General features: G+C 38.9%; 1 protein-coding gene across 1 annotated transcript in view; it reads right to left on the bottom strand.

Annotated features, from left to right (window-relative positions):
- The window catches only part of LOC109544138 (neuronal growth regulator 1), a 76,043-nt gene that overhangs the window by 41,595 nt on the left and 11,525 nt on the right, over nt 1-22,923 (bottom strand). Inside the window, exon 2 of the mRNA XM_048662055.1 lies at nt 15,030-15,116. Within this exon, the coding sequence (XP_048518012.1) occupies nt 15,030-15,108 (79 nt within the window). The 5' untranslated portion in view covers nt 15,109-15,116. The remainder of the gene's footprint in view (nt 1-15,029; nt 15,117-22,923) is intronic.

Genomic DNA, 22,923 nt, shown 5'->3' with positions numbered 1-22,923 from the left:
AAAATTATTAAAGCTCTCTAGAAAGCGCAACTCACAAGACGTAAAACCACACTTAGGCTCTGTTTGGGCTAAAAGTTCCAACTTTCTTAACATCTTCGTTTAAAAACTAGGAATTTTTATCCAAGAGATTGCAGATTTCCAACTCAAAAACCGCCAATAAATTAGACAAATTTTGAAAAATCATTAGCACTTTTAATAAAAGCGCAAGTCACAGGCGGTAAAGACACACTTATGCTCGGCTTGGGCTAAAAGTTTCAACTTTCTCAGCCTCTCAGTTTGCAAAACAGGAATTTTTAATGAAGATTTGGAAAATTTCCTAGTCGAAAACGTCTTATTTGTGCCCAAACCAGTGGAAATATCATTATTCCACTGGTTTCATGTTTTTGTCATCGATATTTTCAGCACCAAAAATGGCATTTTTTACCTTCACCGAACTAGTCTTCCTGCAGGATCCGTGGCAAATTTAGTGGGGCTTTCACGACATAATCCGCTCATATTTCACGTGGTTTTTGCCATAAGAAATTATATCGGCCCATTAGCCAATGATGAAGTGACCGCCACTTAGTAATGCTATCTCGCAGAATGAATTTTCCCCCCTACGCAAATGGGCTATTTGCATGGGCGAAAAATTTATGAAAAGTAATAAAATTAATTACTTGCGGCTTGATTTAATGTCTTTCCCGTTTCTCCGGTAGATTAATATTTAGACTTTAAAAAGGTCCGCCAGTTGTTTCCGAAATGGCTCATTTACAAAACGAACCTTTTTTCGCGCAAATTAACTAATGTCCTTAATCATTGCAAACGGTTTGCGCAGGCAAACCGCTCAGACGTTTCGCTTGCATCCACAGCCACCAGCCGCAAAGGACATGCGGATTTTAGTCCGCTTAAATATCCAGGAAATCAGGTTTGCATAATTATCGGAAGAAACGTTTTTCTACTGACACAGCCAGCAGCAATAAATCACATTCCGGCTCGTTCAGGATATTGGGTTTCGGCTATTTTCAGAACTTTATTTCGTTTGCAACTATTTGTATAGGGACCGGATGGATCATAAGAAACTCCTCTTGGGCCATCGATCATCCGTTTCGACAAAGCGACAGAGCTAATAGGGTCTTGTTATCAATAAGCGTTTGCGTGAGACAATTTGGGGATATCTCCTCTTTCTGGAAAATAGAGCCATTTGAGCAACCATTTCAGTTCAAACAGAGCAAACATACGATTAATCCGCCTTCTGTGGAACTTGAAAAGTTTTCACACACGCTGCCAAATGTTCGTTATAAAAACGTGATTTTAAACTCTCTTCTGCGTGCTAATTTGAAGAAACCACAGCTGGAAGCACGGCATTTCTCGAATTTATTCTGATTCGACAACTTGCCTTTGAAGCTTCGCTGTTTAATAGGGGTAAATAACGTCGACTAGCTGCAGTGATAGAAAGCAAACGTCGCAGTCAAAGAGGAAAACAAACTTTTAAACTGGATCTGCTAACTGCAGCTGAACAATGAAATGGGAAGCCAATTGAAAATGGCTTAGAGAGTTGCCGAGATAAATTATCCTTGAAGACTCTCGTTTGGAAACTTGAAGATCCATGCATGAATTATTATGGACTGGAGCTTTTACGGCTCGCCCAGCTTAAATTATTACAACATGAGGATTTGGGGGAGTCGGTTGGCCGACGCTAAGCAGTTTCTAATGGAGGATAAAGTGCAAATTGTAGTTGTGTTTTCCAGAATGCAGTGCTCCATTTGGCGCATTTTTCCAATAAACTTTCCTGAATTTGCACGCGAGTAGTTTTTTCAATTGCAAAGCTCGCAGGCCGTAAACGACTATTATTGCATTGTTTGGTGTCGAAAGTGTTTTGAACGCGCAAAACAATGCCAGTACCAGCCGCTAAAGCCCCAATAAATTCCCCCCTTTACGCGTGTCCAGTTTTCCGCAATGGCATTTTACGGCTGGGCAAAATCACCTGGAATGGAATATTCGTGACATTTTCGAGCTTTAGTTTCACATAATAAAATATTAAAAGCCCTGAGGTTGCATGGATTGCAGTTGCAGTCATGCTACCTTATTTACCTTGCAACTGGCCATATTGAATTACTGGGGCGATTAACGCTAAATGAGTTCCTGAGAGTCTTTGGCCTGGACGACGTTCTCAGTTATTCATTGTCCTGAAACTAAGTTGAGAGAACCGATAATGGATCCACTTTTCAGAGAGGAATAAAATATCCCAGGAAGTCGAACTGCGAATGCGGACCATTAAGTTGCAAAGTATTGAAATATTCATCTATAAATCGCGAGCTACTTTGAAAAGCGGCGATGCTTCTCCCGACTTTGGAACTATAGAACTTCATCCAATTACTTCCTTAAAGGATTTAAAAAGTTCTGCTTCAGCCGGTTGGTTAGTTAGTGGACATTTTTGATAGTTGTTGCCCGATTTGATCTGAAAGAAGCGTCCGATAGCGGGGCTTTTCCATATAAATCCAGATGTGGTTTGTCTAATTCCGGCAAAGTTTCAGCTTGGAGGCGAACAAATTAATCTCGCCTAAAGCCCCGATTGAGAGACTGCAGGAGCTGGAATCCAAGTTCCGGTTTTTAAATTTAAATCCTTCCGCTGCCAGTGGTTTTAAATAAAGCTGCAGCCCTGGAAGCAAGAACCGTCAAGGCACAGAATGGCACTTAAGGAAAATTGTATTTCTATGCATTTCGGCGCGAATAAAAGAACGGACGATAATTCAGCGTCGAGTCCTGGAAAGTTACTGTCCCACTTTATCCTGCTGGCGATAAGTAATTATTGACGGATATTTCCTTCGTTTCTCATAAAAGCTATTAGATTTCCCAATCTCGATTTTCAGATTAGTGCGAATAGTTTAGTCGATGGCTGGTTGAGATATTGGGACCTTTTTGTGTGACCCACTCAAACTTTGCTTTTTATTGAAAGCGGGCCAAAGGGATTCGATATTCGGTGATCAAAACGCACGCAAGCAATGTTGCGTGCTTAGGCAAATTTTGCTCCTTTCTAACACCATGGTCGATAAATTTTCCACATTTTCCCACTCAAAATCGGGCAAAAGTTCAATGTTACAACGCAAACTGTAGAAGGAGAAGCAAGACAAACCAAAGTAATCAAAATAATCAAGAAACACTAATAAGTTGCCGATTTTTTTAGAAATAAAAATGAATTTACAATTGCTTGGTCAGCTGGCAAGAGAAAAGGTCTCTTGATAAATTTTTGTGCGAGGCCCCGTTTTGGCGTAAAAAAATAAAAGTCGAACCGTTGCAGTATTCGAGCTGCCAAGTGCGCAAAACATATTAATATCAACCGGCTGGTTTCAGTGAAAAAAAAAGGTGATCAGCCCCGGAATTTTTCTAAACTAAACTAAGTTTCTAGTTTTATGGTCAATTGGAAAGGGAAAATGTCTCTAGATATTTTTTGTGCAAAGCCCCGCTTTCGAGTAAAAAAATAATTTCGCTTCATTGCGAAATTCAAATAAACCGGCGAGTTTGAGTGAGGAAAAAAGTGATAAGCGTCGGACTTTTTCTAAATTGAAACAAATTTCTAGCTTTATGGTCAATTGGGATGAGAAAATGTCTCTAGATATTTTTTGGGCGACGCCCCGCTTTCGAGTAAAAAAATAATGTCGCTTCATTGCGAAATTCAAGTTGCAAGTGCGTAAAACCGGCGAGTTTTAGTGAGGAAAAAAGTGATAAGCCTCGGACTTTTTCTAAACTGAAACAAATTTCTAGTTTTATGGTCAATTGGGATGAGAAAATGTCTCTAGATATTTTTTGGGCGACACCTCGCTTTCGAGTAAAAAAAGAATGTCGCTTCATTGCGAAATTCGAGTTGCAAGTGCGTAAAACCGGCGAGTTTTAGTGAGGAAAAAAGTGATAAACCCCGGACTTTTTCTAAACTGAAACAAGTTTCTAGTTTTATGGTCACTTGGGAAGAGAAAAAGTCTCTAGATATTTTTTGTGCCACGCCCCGCTTTCGAGTAAAAAAATAATGTCGCTTCATTGCGAAAATCGAGTTGCAAGTGCGTAAAATCGGCGAGTTTTAGTGAGGAAAAAAGTGATAAACCCCGGAATTTTTCTAAACTAAAACAAGTTTCTAGTTTTATGGTCAATTGGAAAGAGAAAATGTCTCCAGATATTTTTTGGGCGACGCCCCGCTTTCGAGTAAAAAAATATTGTCGCTCCATTGCGAAATTCGAGTTGCAAGTGCGTAAAACCGGCGAGTTTTAGTGAGGAAAAAAGTGATAAGCCCCGAAATTTTTCTAAACTAAAACAAGTTTATAGTTTTATGGTCATTTGGGAAGAGAAAAAGTCTCCAGATATTTTTTGTGCGACGCCCCGCTTTCGAGTAAAAAAATAATGTCGCTTCATTGCGAAATTCGAGTTGCAAGTGCGTAAAACCGGCGAGTCTTAGTGAAGAAAAAAGTGATAAGCCCCGGAATGTTTTAAAACTAAAACAAGTTTATAGTTTTATGGTCAATTGGGAAGGGAAAATGTTTCTAGATATTTTTGGGGCGACGCTCCGCTTTCGAGTAAAAAAATAATGTCGCTTCTTTGGGAAATTCGAGTTGCAAGTGCTTAAAACCGGCGAGTTTTAGAGAGGAAAAAAGTGATAAGCCCTGGAATTTTTCCAAACTAAAACAAGTTGCCAGTTTCATGACCAATTGGGAAGAGAAAAGGTCTCTTGACATTTTTTCGTGCGGCCCCCCGTTGCCAGTGAGAAAAATTAAAGTCGAACCTCTACAGCTTTTAAACACATGAATAATCTTGAAAAGTCCAAGCGCCAAAAACAGTGGAAGGATGAAATCAAGCTAAACAGACAACAAAAGCCGAAACGCAAGCAACCTTTACTAATTATAAAAAACTATCACTGGTTTGCCAGCCCCCAAAATCTCCATTTCTCCTTCCGGAAACAGTAAACGCGTGCTTTAAAATCCATCTCCCGGCACATTTAAATTTCAAACCATCCCAATTCTCTAAAGGTGATGCAGGCGCATAGATCGATCTTCGGTTCTTTGTGGTTTTAAATTAAAGCGAGGAAAATAAGGCTGTAACTCCGGAAACAGGAACCGAATACCACTTAAATGAAATGGTACATCTTGAGGCCGCATAAAGCGGAAGTTTGGGATCAAAGCTTATCTTCYAGGCAGTCGAAGTTAATGGAACATGGAACTGGTTTAAAATCGACTACTTTCTAAAAGGAATTAAAATGTGTCCAATTTCCTCGGTTGGTATTTGCMATAAAACTCACTTTCTCTGCAATAGAACACCCATTGTGTTCACAGTTATTGTGGCCGGCGTCTCGAAACCACCAGCTAATCCTGGTGTTAGTTATGTTTCCTCTAAGCTTCCAGGATTTTCGAAATATTCACTTTTATTCGGCCAGTGGCGGTTCTTCGTGCCAGAATAACTCCGCTGCTTATTGGTGTTTCCAGTGGCGATTGGGCCAAAAGACCGATCATAAACCTTTGCACATCGAATCTGTATTGTTCCAGCCGTTATCCCGTAAATCCGGCGGGTACATTAGAAAAGCACGAAGCATCTATAAATCCTCTGGATATATCTTTGCGCTACGAAGCACTTAAAAAACCTCACTGTCCCCAAAGTGCCATTCGTTGCGGTTTCGGACCGTATTCGACATCCAGCTGGAAAGCGGCTTATTTCACCGACATTAATTTTTAATCGAATGGAACTTACGGAAAACTAATGAGTGGAATAGGTAGGGTCTTTTCGGTCGAGATTAACTGATTTGGTGCTTTAGATGCGCAAATAAGCCCGGCTAAAGCTGGATGATTTGCTTAAGTGCGTCACCGTCCTTAACTGAACTTTACTGATTATTAATCGATTGGAATTTGATGTTTTTTCACGGCCGTTCCTTTGCTTTGTTTTCTTATCGCATTGTGTGTTTTCTTCTTTAGCTGCTGCCGATTTAGCATCTTTGAGCTTGAGTTTACGTTGTTGTTGTTTGACTACCCTGATTTCAATCTTCCAAGTTTTTTCTCCTTCTCATTATTGTGTTTTAGACACTTTTTGATTCAAATGCGCCTGATCTCAGTCAACTGATTCACTTGCTGGCGCTTTGGGACCGTTGGCTGCTACTTCCGAATTTCGAAAACGTCTCGCATCCATCCAGCGACTAAAATCTGACTGAACTCACATATTATCTTAAATCTGCACGTAAAAATGCCATAAGCGGTCTCTAGATGCATATAAGCCTGGAATGCCAAGCGAGAAAACGGCATTTTTAAGGATTGAACAGCTTACAGTGAAAAATTGCCCTGCGGCCCGATAAGGACACAAGAAGCTCCACCGTTCTACCACATGATGCGGCATGTGCCCAAACATATTCTTTAATTAATCGCGCAACTTAATAAACTCATTAAAGGCGAAAAGTTCGCTGGTAAAATTGAAAATTAACATGCAGCTGCAGCAACTGCTTTTACACTCGTTAACAGGGACTTTTCCAAAGTTCCGTGGCTTTAATCCGTGTCTGGACCAGCGAGGCATAACTGAATTACCATGGGAAAAGAGCTGCTTGTTTTTCCTTTGTACTGTTCGGGCCTGACTTTGAATGACGTTCTGCAGGCYGCTTTTGAACTTCCGGATCGCGGCGGAAGAATAAAATAATACCCGAACGACTGTAGGCTCAATTTGTCAGCATGATTATTTAAGAAATTGCTCAGAACCTAATAAAAAAAGCCGTTAACTGCATGACTTTGCAGCTGAAACAAGTTGCAAGTTTTCCCCCAGTTTCCGCTGCTTGAAAGTTTTCCTTTAAAAACACCAGCTAATGTAATTACTGGCCCTTTATTGCCTTATTGGGAAGTAAGAGGTTTTTCCTTTGACGTCTAGTTTCCGCTGGCCAAGTGGATATTTTTGCCACAAAACGTCCCGATGGACGAGACGTGAAACCACATTGACTCGCTTTCAAATTAAACTCTTTGAAAGTGGTGAATAGTTGCCACCATGCGGAAACTGGGGCATCGTAAAATGCACCTCAGAAATACAAGACTTTATATGAAAAAGCAACAAGTAAAGGAACGTAGAAGAGTTTCCATCCAGTCCATAAAATCAACATAAAAAACGTCCTCCTGCCGCTGGAAGTTGGCGTGCCAGATTACTTTAACATAATGAAAACCTGTTATTACTTCCGGTTCATTACTTAAGAAATTGCTTAAGTGATTTATACGGCAATCGAGTGAAATTTCCTACAATATCCGCTGATTGGGACATCAAAAAAGCACGATAATAATATAATAAAACTAGCAGCGATAACAATGGACAGAACATTAAGGAGAAAAGTTGAAAACTGTGGGGTTTGAGAGATTCATAAATCGTCGCCCTAAATTGCGTCCGGAATCGGAATGGATGACTTGAGGCCCAAAAATGTCTATATGAAAGCACATTAACATAAACTGAGTCGCCATTCGCAGGAAAATTTCAAGAAAAATAACCGAACTTATTTGATATGCTTCATGAAAAGTTAAACCAAACCAAAGCCCAGAGTGTTCGCATTGAATTCATTGAACATAATGCGGAATTTTGCCGGAATTAAATTATCCAGAATTAAAACACACTGAGAAGAGCAAACCTGCTGGTAAACAGTGAGCAAACGTGGCAAAAGAGAAGCAGCCGAATAATTTAACGCTTTGGTTTCGATTAGAACCATTTGTTATCCAGCCAGTCAATAACTTCGAGTCGAAGCCAAGGAAAGGTCTGAGTTTGCCTTTCGTAAATCGTAATATTAAATTAGGTCCGGACTCCGAGTGGGTAACCACATCCGCGGAGAATAAAATTTTATATACTGAAACGTGTTAAGTTAGTAAGGGCTCATAAACTAGCTGGAAAAAGTTATTTAAACTGGCGTTATTGACTTGCCTGGAACGAATCTGGGCTTTTATGGCGATTATTTTCAAACACTGGGTGGTCACCTTCTATAGTTTAAGCAACTGTTGAACACAAAGTCATAAGCCTTGTGCTCAAGTGGGACTTTGTAGGAAGGACAGAAAATGTAGATTCCCCACAAAAAAACACTGTGTTCTGGGGTTTTACCCAACTTCATCTTTCGATCACGCTTCTCTCATTTCGTTATCGTCTGCTTTTATAGACGTTTTTGGGCTTGAAGGTTTTCTGCATGCAGATCTTTTGCTCCTTCATTTTCCGTTCCTTCCACTGCCTCGGCTTTGCATGCATTTTTAAGCGAAATAGCGGCAAAATCCACATCAGCTTCGTGTTTTGTGGGTGTAGCATGTTCCTCCAAGAGTGCTTCCTTTCCAGCTTCAAAGTCGCCATCATTTTCTTTCTCTTCAGTTGGAACAACGGTCTTTGTCGCATTTTGCTCTGTAAATATTGTCCGGAAAAAACTTTTTCAGCTCGTTTAAATGTTCCGTATCAAGATAAATCTGAGCAAAACCTTTGAACTCAAGACTGATCAGACTCATGATGAGGTTCAGTTCCTAATGGAGTTGTGCAGTCAATAAAGGAAAATTTAAGCGTTTTCCCAAGCACCTCTATGAACTCGGTAGCCGAAGCTGGCAAACCAGACCCATTGGTGTGAATTAATTATCGTCCCTTTCGTCTATGGGTCCCGAGGGAGTTACCGTGTCCCGAATACCGGACAGAGATAGTGTCCCAGGCACCTCTGCGTCCCGCGGTTATTTCCTGGCAGATTATCGTCATGTCACGCAAACTTCCCGAAGAAATACGACTTTTTTGTTTGTAGATTATTTCGATCATGACGCACTTACACGGAATACTACAGGCCAACCCAACTCTTCGATAGGAAATTGTGCTCCAAATCCGGATATTGAAGCTCTAAGACCGCTTTGATTGGATATGCGTACGTGCGACTGCATTGGCTTCCATGTGGAAATCCCGACGAAACACCAAATTTGAAACCCATTTAATTCCGGACCGCAATTAGGGTGTTCCTAATGTAAATAAATTAGGAAAAATAAGCGGCAAGCCAGCGAAGTTATCGACCCTGCGGATAATTCATTTCCAGCTAAAATTCCAAATTGTTTGAAATGGGTTTCCGTCTGGCATTAGGCTCTGGGAAAGTATGTGGATATTTATTCGGAACCTGGCAGCTTTAATTCCCATGATGGCGATTCGTTATGGGGAAGCAAGGAGGAACTTCGAATTTAAGTTAATTTTAAATTAAAATTGCTCCTTTTCCTACGGCAAAAAGTTTTAATGGAATAATTTCCGGGATACACACAAGACCAACGAAAAACAACGCTGGGGGACACTTTGTTCATTAAGTATGCACTTTTGGCCAGAAAAAACCATGTTTTCGAACACTTTATCTCAAGCATAAGCTAAGTGGATTGATCCGAAAAAAGTAAAAATAATCTAGCAAATGAAGAAACTATCGTTAAACTGCAAGAAAATTCAAAGGAAACGAGTCCGAAGAAAATTAAAACCGCAATCTGAACATCCACATAGTTTAGCAGCAAATGCATCTAACATTAAGTAGAAGATGAATCATAGTTTGGCCCATTTTCAAGCCAGGAAAATTCAAACCGATTTATCTCGCAGGCTTAGAGAAATATGAGGCTGAAGATTTATCGCTCTGCCATTGGTCGTAATAAAATCGTAATTATTTTGAAAATGGGAATAATGCACCCGAAAATAATTTGCCAATATTAGATAGCGGACGGAGTACAAAGCGAGCGAATGTTGAGGGATAAACTGGGCGTTTGGCAGCCAAATATTGCGTTAATTTGGCTTAAATTGGTAAAATAAAAAAATCATGCTGATGTGTGGAAGAATTCCGGTAGGCTGAAGCCAGGAGAACTAATAATTTGCCTTATTTTAAGTGATCGGAACGTGTCGCATGTTTGCATTATATGTAAACATTATATGTAAACATATGTAATTATATTCCTCTAACGCAAAAACTATCAATTATTTAATAGTTTCAATGACTTGGAAGAAAACGCTTTTTGGGATTTAACAGGGACTCAAAATTAGTCTAAAAATATTTTCCCTAAATTGGTCTCGCTCAAAACGGATTTATTTCAAGCGCTGAAGGTACCAAGTTCGAACGTAGCAATACGCGGGCCGCCGGACGGTCGCTAGGCTTCCATGTGTGCGAGCGAGAGAATCGATGCGCGCTACGTTCCGGAATGGAAATATCGGGCATTTTTTATAAAGTTCGAATTATGGAATTTTTATTACTTCAAAATTTTAATCTGATTAAATCAGAGCAGATTCCACAAATATAGACAATTAAGAAAAATATTGCAAGTTTGAAATTAACTTGAGAAGTTCGAAAGTCCATTTTGGATGTATTTTGTTCGAAAATATCTCTTCTCTAAGTGGACCAAGTTTTAATTTTCGGTCATAATCAGGGACTTTTCGACAATTTTCCCAAATCGTGTCTAGTTATCCGGAAAAGTCGGAAACTTTTCCATTTTATTTAACATTTAACAGAAAACCAAACCCACCCTATAAAATGCCGCAGAGCAAAGCTTTTCCCAAAAGCCCAGTAAAACCTAATTTGGCACCCGAGCAAACAGCATGAAAAAAAATGAAAGCAGAAGGGAACCAGGCGGATAAAACGGTTAAAGAAGTACAAATATGGAATTTCCAAATGAGCTTAATTATGAATTCGGTATACTGCTCTAAGAGGAACTACAAAGGGCTTTAAACCATCGTTTCGGTGCCGTTAAGGGCGCTTTAATAAAATATTATTTTAATTAGCGCCAGTTGGTGCGCGAGCTTATGCAAAAGGCAAAGGAATGTGTTAATGAAAAACTCTGATAAATGAGAGATTTACATTTGTATTACTGGTCTATTTAATGTTTGGTATTCAAACGGAGGGATTGCGCCAGTTAGCAGTGTTAATTTCAAGATGTTTATCTGATCTAAATATGTGATTTAAAGTGCATTAATAAGGCCAAATAAATTGAATTCGAACTCAAAGGGCCGAAACCCACGCCAATTATTCGCATTTTCGATAGAGTGACTTGGAAATTGAATATGTTACTGTAAAGGATCGAGCCCATACACTCCACTCATTGTTTAGCAGGCAAACGGCTATTGTTGTTTTACACATGCTTGCTTCGGCTGGAAATTTAGTTAATTACCAATCCGACTGGGAGAGTTGGGGAGTTGTTATTTGTGTCCGAATCGCCATTGACTCAATTCAATTAATAGGAATTTTAAATTAATTAATGCTCTTTAGACGCGGCGGTGTAAGTGGATGCATTAAAACTGCAGGCAAACAAATGCCCTTTTCTTTCAGCAGGTTGGGGTCGTGCTTGTGTAAAGTATTAGCCTAATTACGCCAAGTTGATGTATGGATGAGCGCGAATAACAAGGAGTTGAGCTTTCTTAGGTAATTGCCATGTCTTAATTGTGCTCGGCACTTGAAAGCGAGATGCAAAAATGCCTTGAGCAGCTTAATAGGAAACATTTTCCTGCAGACCTGCACCTCAAACTGGTGAGTTTTTGAATAAATTCTTGGGCTCACAAAAAACTCGGAAGTTTCAAACAGAAAAGTTCAAATTTACATCACATTCTTCAAACGATTGCAGCAGCTGATAGGTTTGTTGGCCTGTAGCTTGTTGTGGAAAATATTTTTTTYCTGRCGTTTCGCATTCYTAGGGGCTTGCACCTTCAGAGTTTMAAGTCGGGCTTTCAGCCAGATTAAAAGTTATGAATTTTTCCCTTTGTGCCGAAACGTTCATTTTCAGCTAACACTTACCAAGTCGGTGAAAATTAAGATTTGGTGTGATTTCACTGAAATTTTCAGCATTTTTAGGCTGATACATCTTCTATAGGCTGGAGAAGTTTCAAGTCGGGGTTTCAGCCAGATTAAGAGTTATGATTTTTTTCAACTATAAAGCGTATTTCTGTCGAAACGTACATTTTCAGCTAACACTTCCCCAGTGGGCCAAATCAGGAATAGGTGCGATTTTAATGAAATTTTCAACGGTTTTAGATCAAAATATCTTCTATAGACCGGCAAAGTTTCAAGTCGAAGTTTGAGCCAGATTAAAATATATCGTTTTTTCCAACCAAAAGGTCCATTTGAGCCGAAACGTTCATTTTCAGCCGACCCTTACCAACTCGGCAATAATTAGGATTAGGTGTGATTTCAACGAAATTTTCAGCATTTCTAGACTGAAATATCTTCTATAGATTGGGGAAGTTCCAAGTCGGTGTTTCAGCTAGATTAAAAGTTTTGATTTTTTTATTCCAAAAGACATATTTCTGTCTAAACGTACATTTTATTCGAACACTCCGTAAAAATCATAATTCGGTGTGATTTCGATGAAATTTTCACCATTTTTAGACTAGATTGAAATATCTTCTATAGATTGGGGAAGTTCGAAGTCGGTTTTCCAGTTAGATTAAAAGTTATGATTTTTTTATACCAAAAGATATATTTCTCTCTAAACGTACAGTTTAATCGAACACTTACCAACTCCGTAAAAATCATAATTCGGTGTGATTTCGATGAAATTTTCACCATTTTTAGACTGAAACATCTTTTATAGATTGGATAAGATTCAAGTCGGGGTTTCAGCCAGATTAAAAGTTATGATTTTTTCAACCATAAAGCGTATTTATGTCGAAACGTACATTTTCAGCTAACACTTCCCCAGTGGGCCAAATCAGGAATAGGTGCGATTTCAATGAAATTTTCAACAGTTTTAGATCAAAATATCTTCTATAGACTGACAAAGTTTCAAGTCGGGGTTTGAGCCAAATTAAAAGATATCGTTTTTTTCAACCAAAAGGTCAATTTGTGCCCAATCGTTCATTTTCAGCCGACATTTACCAACTCGGCAATAATCAGAATTGGACGTGATTTCAACGAAATTTTCAGCATTTCTAGATTGAAATATCTTCTATAGATTGGGGAAGTTCCAAGTCAGTTTTCCAGTTAGATTAAAAGTTATGATTTTTTTAGACCAAAAGGCATATTTCTGTCTAAACGTACATTTTAATCGAACACTTACCAACTCCGTAAAAATCATAATTCGGTGTGATTTCGATGAAATTTTCACCATTTTTTGACTGAAACATCTWTTATAGATTSGAGAAGWTTCATGTCGGGGTTTCAGCCAGATTAAAAGTTATGATTTTTTCAACCATAAAGCCTATTTCTGTCGAAACGTACAYTTTCAGCTAACACTTCCCMAGTTGGCCAAATCAGGAWTAGGTGCGATTTCAATGAAATTTTCAACAGTTTTAGAYCAAAATATCTTCTATAGACTGASAAAGTTTCAAGYCGGAGTCTGAGCCATATTAAAAGATACRATTTTTTTCAGCCAAAAGGTCCATTTGTGGCGAAACATTCRTTTTCAGCTGACACTTACCAAGTCGGCAATAATGAGGATTAGGTGTGATTTCAATGAAATGTTTAGCATTTTTAACTTAACTCTTTGGAAATGTGAAAAGTTGAAGCATTTTTGTTGATATCAGCCACACTACACTAATCAATGGTGTTGAAATTTGCAACTTTCTAACAACGTGCACTATTGACGGGAGTTGTTGGAAACAAAGAGCTTTACTGGGAAACTTTGCCAATGCAAAACCTCATCTCACAGTGGCATCAGTGAAATGCATCCACTTGATGGAAATATCGCCTTTATTCCGGCGAAACAACGAAACCTAATCAATATCCTCCACACGGTGAATTTGCCGATACTCCGTAACGAAACTGGCGCATTGAGAATGTTATTAATTGATGTACGACAAAGTAAGCTTTGCCACTAGTGTATGCACTTAATTATGTAGTTAGGTGGAGAACGCATTTACATTAATGCGGTTCAAGGGTTTTGCATTCGAACCAGAGACACGCGAATAATGACTATCCAGTTTCCCTTGCTTCAATCATTCAAAAGATCCGAATGAATTCCGTTATTTCACTTTTGGCTTTGACTCGTCGCCCTTTAAATTAGCAAATCGGGTTAGTGCTGTTGTGCCCCATTCTAATCTCCAACGGCGGCTAATTAAATAAATTCTAATTGTACAATAATAGAGCCGATAAAGTGGCGTAAAATTCGCATCGCTGCTCAATCACGACCCAGTGTCTGTTCGCGATATGTTTCAGGGCAATTAAGTGCAAACACGATCTATATTCCAAAGCGGCCTTTCCTGGTCATCAATTAATATCCACAGTATACGGGCTTCATTAGGGTAATGTTACAGATCCTAGTTGTAAAGCTGCCCTATCCCTGAATGGATAAAGGGAGAATTTGCCCACATGGCATGCGGTCACGAAGAATGCTGAATAGATTTTTTTCGAGCGTTACTTCGTTATTTTATTTGAAAGAAATGAAAAAATCTAAATGCCACCTAATTAATGGAGAGCGCCAAGTTTCCATTAAGATTTTCTACTTACTAAAAGACGTCCTTAAATAAATTGTAAGATTAAGTGATATCAATTTGCAGAAAGGGAAAATCAATCAATTTCCTCAGTTTCAGTAGATTTCGTCAATTCATGTCGGCGACCAAGTCGAAAATGCGCCGAACAGATGCAAAAGCCTTGAAATTTCCATAATTCGACTTTTATTAAATACACGAAAACTTCCATTCCAGAACGTAGCGCGGATCGGTTCTCTCACTCGCACACATGGAACTCCAGCTACATGACCGATAGCCCGCGGTTGCTACGTTCGAACTTGACACCTTCATCGCTTAAAATAAATAAGTTTTGAGCGAGATAAACTGACGAAAAATATTTCTATACTAACTGTTAAATACAAAAGGGTTTTTCCAAGAAAAATTGATAATTTTTGCGTTCTAACGCCCACGAGTAAGAGAATGATTTTCGAAAACAAAACAGCTAACAGCGTTCCGATCATCTAAATTAAGACAAATACGCGTTGGATTGTGGATTCAAACCAGAGGAATTCTTCCACACATCAGCACGACTTTTTTTGAGTTTTTTTCTTTGCATAACTTCAGTTTGTCTTAGAAACCCGTCAAAATATATCATTGGTTTTCCAGAAAGTTTCACATTTGCCAAAACAGGTAAACCTGTAAAGTTTGCAACTTACGTGATCCCGAAGAGTTCGCCCATATAATCGGAAAAATCCATATCAAAAGCAGCACATGCCGGTAGACCTCAGTCAACATTGCTGAATCTGAAAAAATTAAGAATCTTTCAGACCTAAGCAATCATTATGTGAAACTGCCGGATTTCCCGACTGGATGTGTTCTTTCTGGATTAAAAGTTCAGATCTAACAAAAATAATTCAAATGCAGGGCAAATAGGGATCAGATCCAATCCGGCACAGTTTATGTGGGAAATCAAACAAAAGTCTTTATTAGTGAGCGACGCCCGCATAAGCTGGAACACGCCAACCCTGAAACCTTTGGGGCAAAAGGTAAATTAGGGATCTGTCGCGTTACGCATTATTATGCGGTGTTACATTACGAGGAAAAGGGACGACTAAGTGACGAAATGGGGAGTTTACATTGTCGTAATTTCCAATCTGAAACAATGACGTTATACAAACAAGTGCAGCTGGAAAGTGGAACTTCCAGTGGTTTCACTTTGATCCAATCCTGACACAAGCACCAGAAAAATGACCATAATATCATCAGTTCAGTGTAAGCTTTCAGTAAACTACCTCTGAAGATACACACCACTCCTGCAGGCGAAACGGCGGCAAGGAAAACTCACCAGGGTCATCCAATGAATAATGGAAAAAGCTCCGAAGGCAGCTGTTATTAATAGGATTTTATGATTCATTGAGACATTGAACAATAATAAAAACTTCCCTATTGTAGAAACAGGAAGTGAGTTTCCCTCTAAATATTAATGGTCACTTTTCGCCATTATGGAACAAAGAAACGCCACAATGGAAAGTGACCCTCATTTCACCCAGTCGAATAAAGTTAGAAACTTGGGCCAAAGTGTCCTTGTTTGGGTAATAAAGCTGAAAAACATGCGGAAATAATGGGGCAAGGAATTAAAAATGTGCACTCATTATGGGGAATTGTCATGCAAGATTTATTCAATTTTTCCGCCTGGTTTCGAATCACGAATTCCCCCGAACACGCGCAACTAAACACAGCTGCACCAAATTGATTTTTTCAAAAAGTTCCCCGACACTAGAAAATTGAAGGTTCGGATGGATTCCAAAAATCCCTCAAGGAAAAATACTCCCGACTGGAAGAAGTGGATGTCGGTCTCCGTAGGCAAAACAATATCGAAGAACTGCTTATGTAAATATCCTGCAGATTTTCCGAAGGTCTCCATATCCATTAGCATATCGGCAACCTATTTGTAAGCAGCTTTTATTTGTTTTGTATGCAAATACATTTCAGTTGGAGCAAATGGAAATTTTAAATAAATAGTGCCTGAAACCGAACTGCTGTTGCGTAAATCACCCACTTTGTTTTCATTGCATTACCCCATGGGGGGATGATTATTTAAGTGGACATGCAAAATACCAACATTCGGCTCACTTTTTTCAGCTCGCACACAGAGTTTATCCCTATGTAAGCACCTAATATTTAAGTCGATAATTGCAGAGCTTGAGAAAAAAGTGTGTAACTCCGGGATTAAATCGTCGGATATTTAGTGCAGAAACTCGCAAAGTGTCACCTGAATCCGATAAGTGATTCAATGTTTATCGAGGTCTAAAGTTGAGGCAGAGAATGATGAATACTGAAGAATGTCCGCAAATGTGGAGGATCCTAAAAGTGTCCCACTCCATAATCAAAGCATGGACTAAGAATTATCTCTATGAAAAACCGAAAAACTTTCACCTAAATGCCTGCATCCGTCCTAAATTTGGGCGAGTTGGAAGTTGACTAAGAAGTCCAATTAGACACTAAATATCTGGACGAGTTCAAAAGTGAGCCTGAAAAAAATTTCCAATTTGCAGCCAGAGCTGAAACTAATTTCAAAATTGCCCAGCTTTTAGAAGAATAATATTGTTGGGTTACTCCGACTGGCGCAGTCGGTAGTAATTATTTGAAAAAAAAATAAGCGAACTGTAACCAAACGAATAATTACTTATCGTGCAAACACGATCCGCTAAGCGGTATAAGTAGCGATTGCATTTATTACACTGATAAACTGTAATTTTTGGACCAATATTACCATTGCTTCATTTAGCAGTAAATTCCCATTATATTTTGCTGATTAAACGTAAACAATTCATTAGTTATCGATAATTAAACATCCAACAGCTAATGCCGGCTATTTGGACGCATTTATGCAGCGATTTTTGGTTAATGTAACTGCATTCATAGATCACTGGAAAATCAGGTCCAATTTAGATCATAATTAACTGACGAGGTTTCGTTGATTCCATGCATATGCAGGTAAAGAGTTTAAAGTTTCTAACAAAATTCGGGCGGAAAGTTCAATCTGTTGCCGGCAAAGTTCTCCACAGTGCATTTACCATATTCCTGACGCATTCACTGACTTTCCTTTAAGGTGGCATTAGGAAACTATCCACAATCCACAGATAAACTGGCAAATGGAAAAAGTTTTCTGCAAAACTCCGTACAGATGGTTAAAGATTCCCCCTGGTCTCGCTGTTGTGTAAGCGCACAATCGATTTGCATCCGAACTTTTCCTAATCAGACACTCTAACGCTGGATTGTTTATTACACTTGTTTGTTCATATTCCGGATATTTTTTTCCGCTTTCTCCATTTCGCCCGAATAATCCCCAAGAACAAACGGCTTTGCATTTCCAACACAAAGTATTGAATTTATGCGGTCCGGATTCCCGTTGGCTCGTAAAAGAAAATTAGGAAATCGTGCCTTCCCTGCTGTCGCTTGAAAAAGGCCACATCATTAGTTTGCAGGAACCGGCAAATTTATCCTGGACTCGTCATGAACGTTGATCTGATGATGAACTTTTGAATATTTACCAGACCTGCTACGGAGRTATTAATGAAACTGAATTCGGGTTAATTACAGCCTACAAGCACTAGTAGTAGTTTTCTGCTAAAAAACCTGCYTCGGCCACTTAAAACTAGCAATTTGCTCAATAACGGTAAATAAAATATTAAACCTCCAATCCTGCGGTAATGCAAACTTGACAAATTAAGCTGACTAACCTTTAGCGGGCATAAAAATGGCATGAACATGAATAAGCAAGAACAAGCCATTATTGATTAACCAGTGTGCCGCATTAAAAATGTAATTTCACTCTTCCTGTATGAGCCTGCTGAAGTTCTTAACAAGTTCTCTCATTATTTATTGAAACGTCAAAAGCTCATAAAGTTTTTCATGCGAGCTTATCCGCCATAGGCCGGAGTGAATGAGCCCCGGTTTTGTTACATGCTGATGATTTTTAAAACATGGAGAGTTTGCAAGGAGCTCCATCGCTCCGAGGGAATTTTTCCACCACACAATATAAATTTATTGTAACATGCAATTTACCGTGGATTCCGTGGGTTTCTCATCTGCTTCCATAACAATGGCAAACTTTATGCATGTGTCACTTTGTTATGCATTTCTAGTTTTAACGGTATTACGGAACTACAAGAATGGTGGGTTTGTTAGCTAAGGGTGCTGCACAAAAACACTGTTTTATTTAGACCAACGTTTCGCGGCCTGATTTTTAGCCTTCGGCAGGGGATTTTGCACAACTTCACCGCTTCAATGCAAAGTTAATATCTTTTTTCGAAGTTTCTCAAGAATCATCTGAGCCACAGCATTCGTTTTGGCATCGTTGGATAGTAATAATTGAACACTCCATTTGGCAATAACGACATGAATGAGGAAATTCAAGTAGTTTTGACCCAGGAAGCGAAATTTGAATATCAGCCACTTAGGTGCAAGATTAGGCCGAAATTTCATGTTTTCTGTCCCGTTTTTGCTCATTTCTCGAAAGCAAAATGAGCACAAACGTTCATTTTGCATCATTCTCGAGAGAACTAAATGGCCTTCTTAGAAAGTGAACCATCTATAAGGCAATGTTGGCAGTTTTTTCCAAAAAGGCTTGATTTCAARAAGTTTTTMATTTGYGTGWTACTTTTTGAGTTGCAAAATCAGCTCAAACATGCCGCTGCTTTTTTCGAAGTTTCTCAAGAACSATTTGAGCCACAKAAYTCGTTTTGGCATCGTKGRATAGAGAATTKAACAYTCMATTTAGTACCAGCSAYWYSAGTGAGGAAATTCAAGTAGTTTTWACCCAGGAAKRRAAATTTGAATWTCAGRCACTTTGGTTGGTGCAAGATTAGGCCACAATTTCATGTTTTCCGCCCCGTTTTTGCTCATTTCTCAAAAGCAAAATGAGCACGAACGTTCATTTTACATCATTCCCAAGAGAACTAAATGGTCTTTTTAGAAAGTGAACCATCTATAAGGAAATGTTGGCAGTCTTCTCAAAAAAGTCTTGATTTCAAAAAGTTTTTGCTTTGCGGGTTATTTTTTCAGCTGCAAAATCGGCTCAAACATGACGCTGCTTTTTTCGAAGTTTCTCAAGAACCATTTGAGCCACAGAATTCGTTTTGGCATCGTTGGATAGAGAATTGAACATTCGATTCAGGCATTGCAACATGAGTGAGGAAATTAGAGTAGTTTTGACCCAGGAAGCGAAATTTTACTCGTCATATATTGAGCAACGGCGGATCCAGCTTTCAAGTCTGCATGCGAAAATCATAACTTCTAATGGAGAACAGACAGCAACTTGAAATGTTTTCAATCCATAAAATATACTTAAATCTAAAACTGCTGAAAGTTTGATTCTGAATAAAGCGAATCCTGATTTTGCCTCCTTTATAATTGTGACGTCAAAAAGTACAATGAAACCCCAAAGTCTCTCTCTCTTAAATAATGGAACCAGTAAAACATACATACATCGACTGCAAACACTCAAGGGATTGAAATCTTCATCAGATAAAATGAGATTAACGGCTTTCCCAGTACCGTATTTCACATTTAAGTGTTTAGTCGCAAAAGCAGTGGAAATGATGCATGAATTATGATTTTATCAAGCGAAAAAACATTCTTCTCTGGACTGAAAAACGGTGAAAATACTCGCATAATGGGGATAATTAAAAATGAATTAGTAGGAAAAAAGCAACCGTGGCAGACTCCCTGGAGAGACGCAAATGATGGCAATTTTCTTCACAGTTTGGCATAGACAAAGTGATGGTTGAATGGACAAGGGAAAAACTCAAACAAGGTGAGGCGGTAGGAGAATTTCAATGGAAAATGCTTGTAAATCTACTCGGTATTATTCTGGATGCCTTCCATTGTCGTGATTTGCGCACAGCTATTTGATCGAATTGATTGTTCTTCACAAGGCTGCCAGCATGGTGCCTCTATATATTGGCTGCACATCTGTATTGAATTTAAATATGGCATATACCAATAATAATATCCATTTCGTCGATTTCAATAACAGCAGCTGAATCGGGTTGTGAATGTCGAATATCGAGAGCGATTGGAATCGAGCCAATAGAAGTTTCACTCGGACCGCGATCCATTTATGAAAACTGTATGTTTGAGCAAATTTCTCCGCAAAAGTGAAACTGTTTAGAACGATTAATGCTAGTCTTCATCGAGCATAAAGTTTCAGTAAATTACTCATTTTGTTCGACCCCGTTGCACTTTCTCAGCCGCCACGACTGGCTGCTCACTTTCCGAACTATTTGCAACAATTTACTGGCAAAGTTTCGCTTCGTACATATTCAAACTGCATAAAAATGAATCTATTCCATCTAATCCCAGCTTCATCCCTTTATCCCAGCTCCGGCTGCATCTTTGCTCACCATACTCGCATAGAGCGGATTAGGCTGATGGCTTAGCAAATCCATGAGCTGATTTAATTTCTGATGCAGAGACTCGCTTTAATTGCGTTTGCTTGCTCAAAATAACCAACAGGAATTGAGCCAAAACATGCAACTTCATTGCCATTTTTCAAATTTATTCAGTTTTTTCCTGAATTGTTTAGGGAGTTGTTTGCAAAATTGGGCAGTGGAAAAAAGTAGCAGAAAAGAGTGATTCATGAAACGCAGACAATCGCAGAAATATTCTTTAACCATGAGAAAATTCATGAGGCGAGTTGAGCAGTTTGATATTCAAATGTCTTGTAAATTGTAATTGTCATTGTTTTCAACAACATTCAACAGAAAACAATCAAGGTTCGGTGCAAGCAGAATCAAATTTTCCAATTTTTTAGACTTAAGTCTGTTCTATAGATCGAATAAATTTCAGGTTGCTCCCTGTTCCATGTTAGAAGTTATGAATGTTGCACGCAGAAAGTGCACTTGTGTGAAAACGCTCATTTTTGGGGCAAACTTTATTAAGCCACCAAAAATCAGAATGTGTTTCAATTCGAATCGCACCTTCAAGGATTTTAGAGCTGCGTGTCTGTTATGGACTGTGAAAATTGCAAGTTGGTTCATGCTCCGGATAAGAAGCAGCGAATTTTTGAAATGCAACGTGCAGTTGTTAAAAAATGGAATTTTCAGTTAATATTAACTAGTCGCTAAAGATCAGCATTGGGCTCAATTCGAATAAAATTTTCAGATGTTCTGCACTCAGGTGTCTTCTGTAGACTGTGTGAATTGCAAGTTGCTGCTTGCTCTGGGTTAGCAATACAAATTTAGTAGGCGTTCAATGATGGTCTTTCTTTGCTACCGACTGCGCCAATCCATACAAAAAATATTTTTAGTTCAACACCCGCTGCAATAAACAGCTTCCTTGAAAATGACCAAAGTATAAAAACAAAATTGCTTATATGTATTTAGCAGACAAACCAATGTATTGATGTGTAAGCGGGATAAAGACCCTAATAAAGAGCTGCACAGTGTGTCTTTCAATTTTTCTCGAAAATTGGGGTCTCTGGCTTGGCCCCGGCTTTTCCTTTATCCAGTTGCTCATCGAAAAGCAACGCAATGTTTTCCTTCGGCGGCTTTCACTGTCCTCATTCGGCTGTCGACTTCGTTTTCATCCGAAACAATATTGAGGTTTTTCCGAATAATGAAACAATATCGTGGCTTATAATCAGCCCATCACGAATTCATGTTCTCCACAACTTCCTTCATTACTTACACAAGGCACTAAGTTCTTTCGTTGTGGGTTATTCGATAGGCAGTGGAGATTGATGGCCTAGTTATCGTTGGCTGAAGTTCGCTTAAACCTCCACAATCCAGCCCGAAGGAGCGTGGAACTTTCTCTGTGAGTTATGAATATTTAGTATGGTGGAAAAAACCTGCCTTTTGATGTGATTTAAAACCGCGTTTTTTTGTCATCGTTTTAGCAGTTTTTATTAAAAAAAACTCAGCGGGGTTGGCATGGTTTTCTTCAGGATTTTACCGCCTTCACGAACAGCATTTTTGAGTACAGGGTGGAAAAATTAAATCCCTTAAAAAAACTACACAGTTACGAATAATCACGTCGATGGAGTCTCATATTTGCATAAGCAATTACTCAGAAGGCTCGCGCAGCGGCATGATTCTTCGCCTGTTGCAATCAAAGGTAATTGCTAAAAGGATTCTAGTCTGCGCTTAATCCATCAGAATTCCCTCTCTATGTATGCGCTTTGTGCACTGATTGCATACATTTGAAACATTTTAGAGAACTGTTGATGAATATCTTTCTTAGATTGATTAGGAGCAGCTGGTAAACTATCGATTGAAGGTTAATTGAAATTAATTTGTAGCACACGCACTTGAGCCGGCAAAAGCCAGGATTGAGGAGCATTTAAATGGAATTTTGAGCCATATTAGATTCGGGGGTTTGCTATAGTTTGTAGAAATTTCAGGTGACTACTTGCACTAGGTTAGGGGATGGGAATTTTTCAACTACAGTGTACAAAGTTGACTTTTTGCTGGTTTTGATTATGCAGCAAAAACTCGGCATTGAGGGCGATTCAAATCAAATTCGTTCCAGTTATAAGCCCAAGTTTTTTATATAAACTGGGAAAATTTCAGGTGACTACTTGCACTAGGTTAGGGGCTGGGAATTTTT

The sequence above is a fragment of the Dendroctonus ponderosae genome, unplaced genomic scaffold, assembly GCF_020466585.1.
Source record: "Dendroctonus ponderosae isolate FM_Combo_2020 unplaced genomic scaffold, Dpon_F_20191213v2 Dpon_F_20191213_10, whole genome shotgun sequence".
Taxonomy (NCBI): Eukaryota; Metazoa; Arthropoda; class Insecta; order Coleoptera; family Curculionidae; genus Dendroctonus; species Dendroctonus ponderosae.
This window is presented reverse-complemented; position numbering and strand designations above follow the sequence as displayed.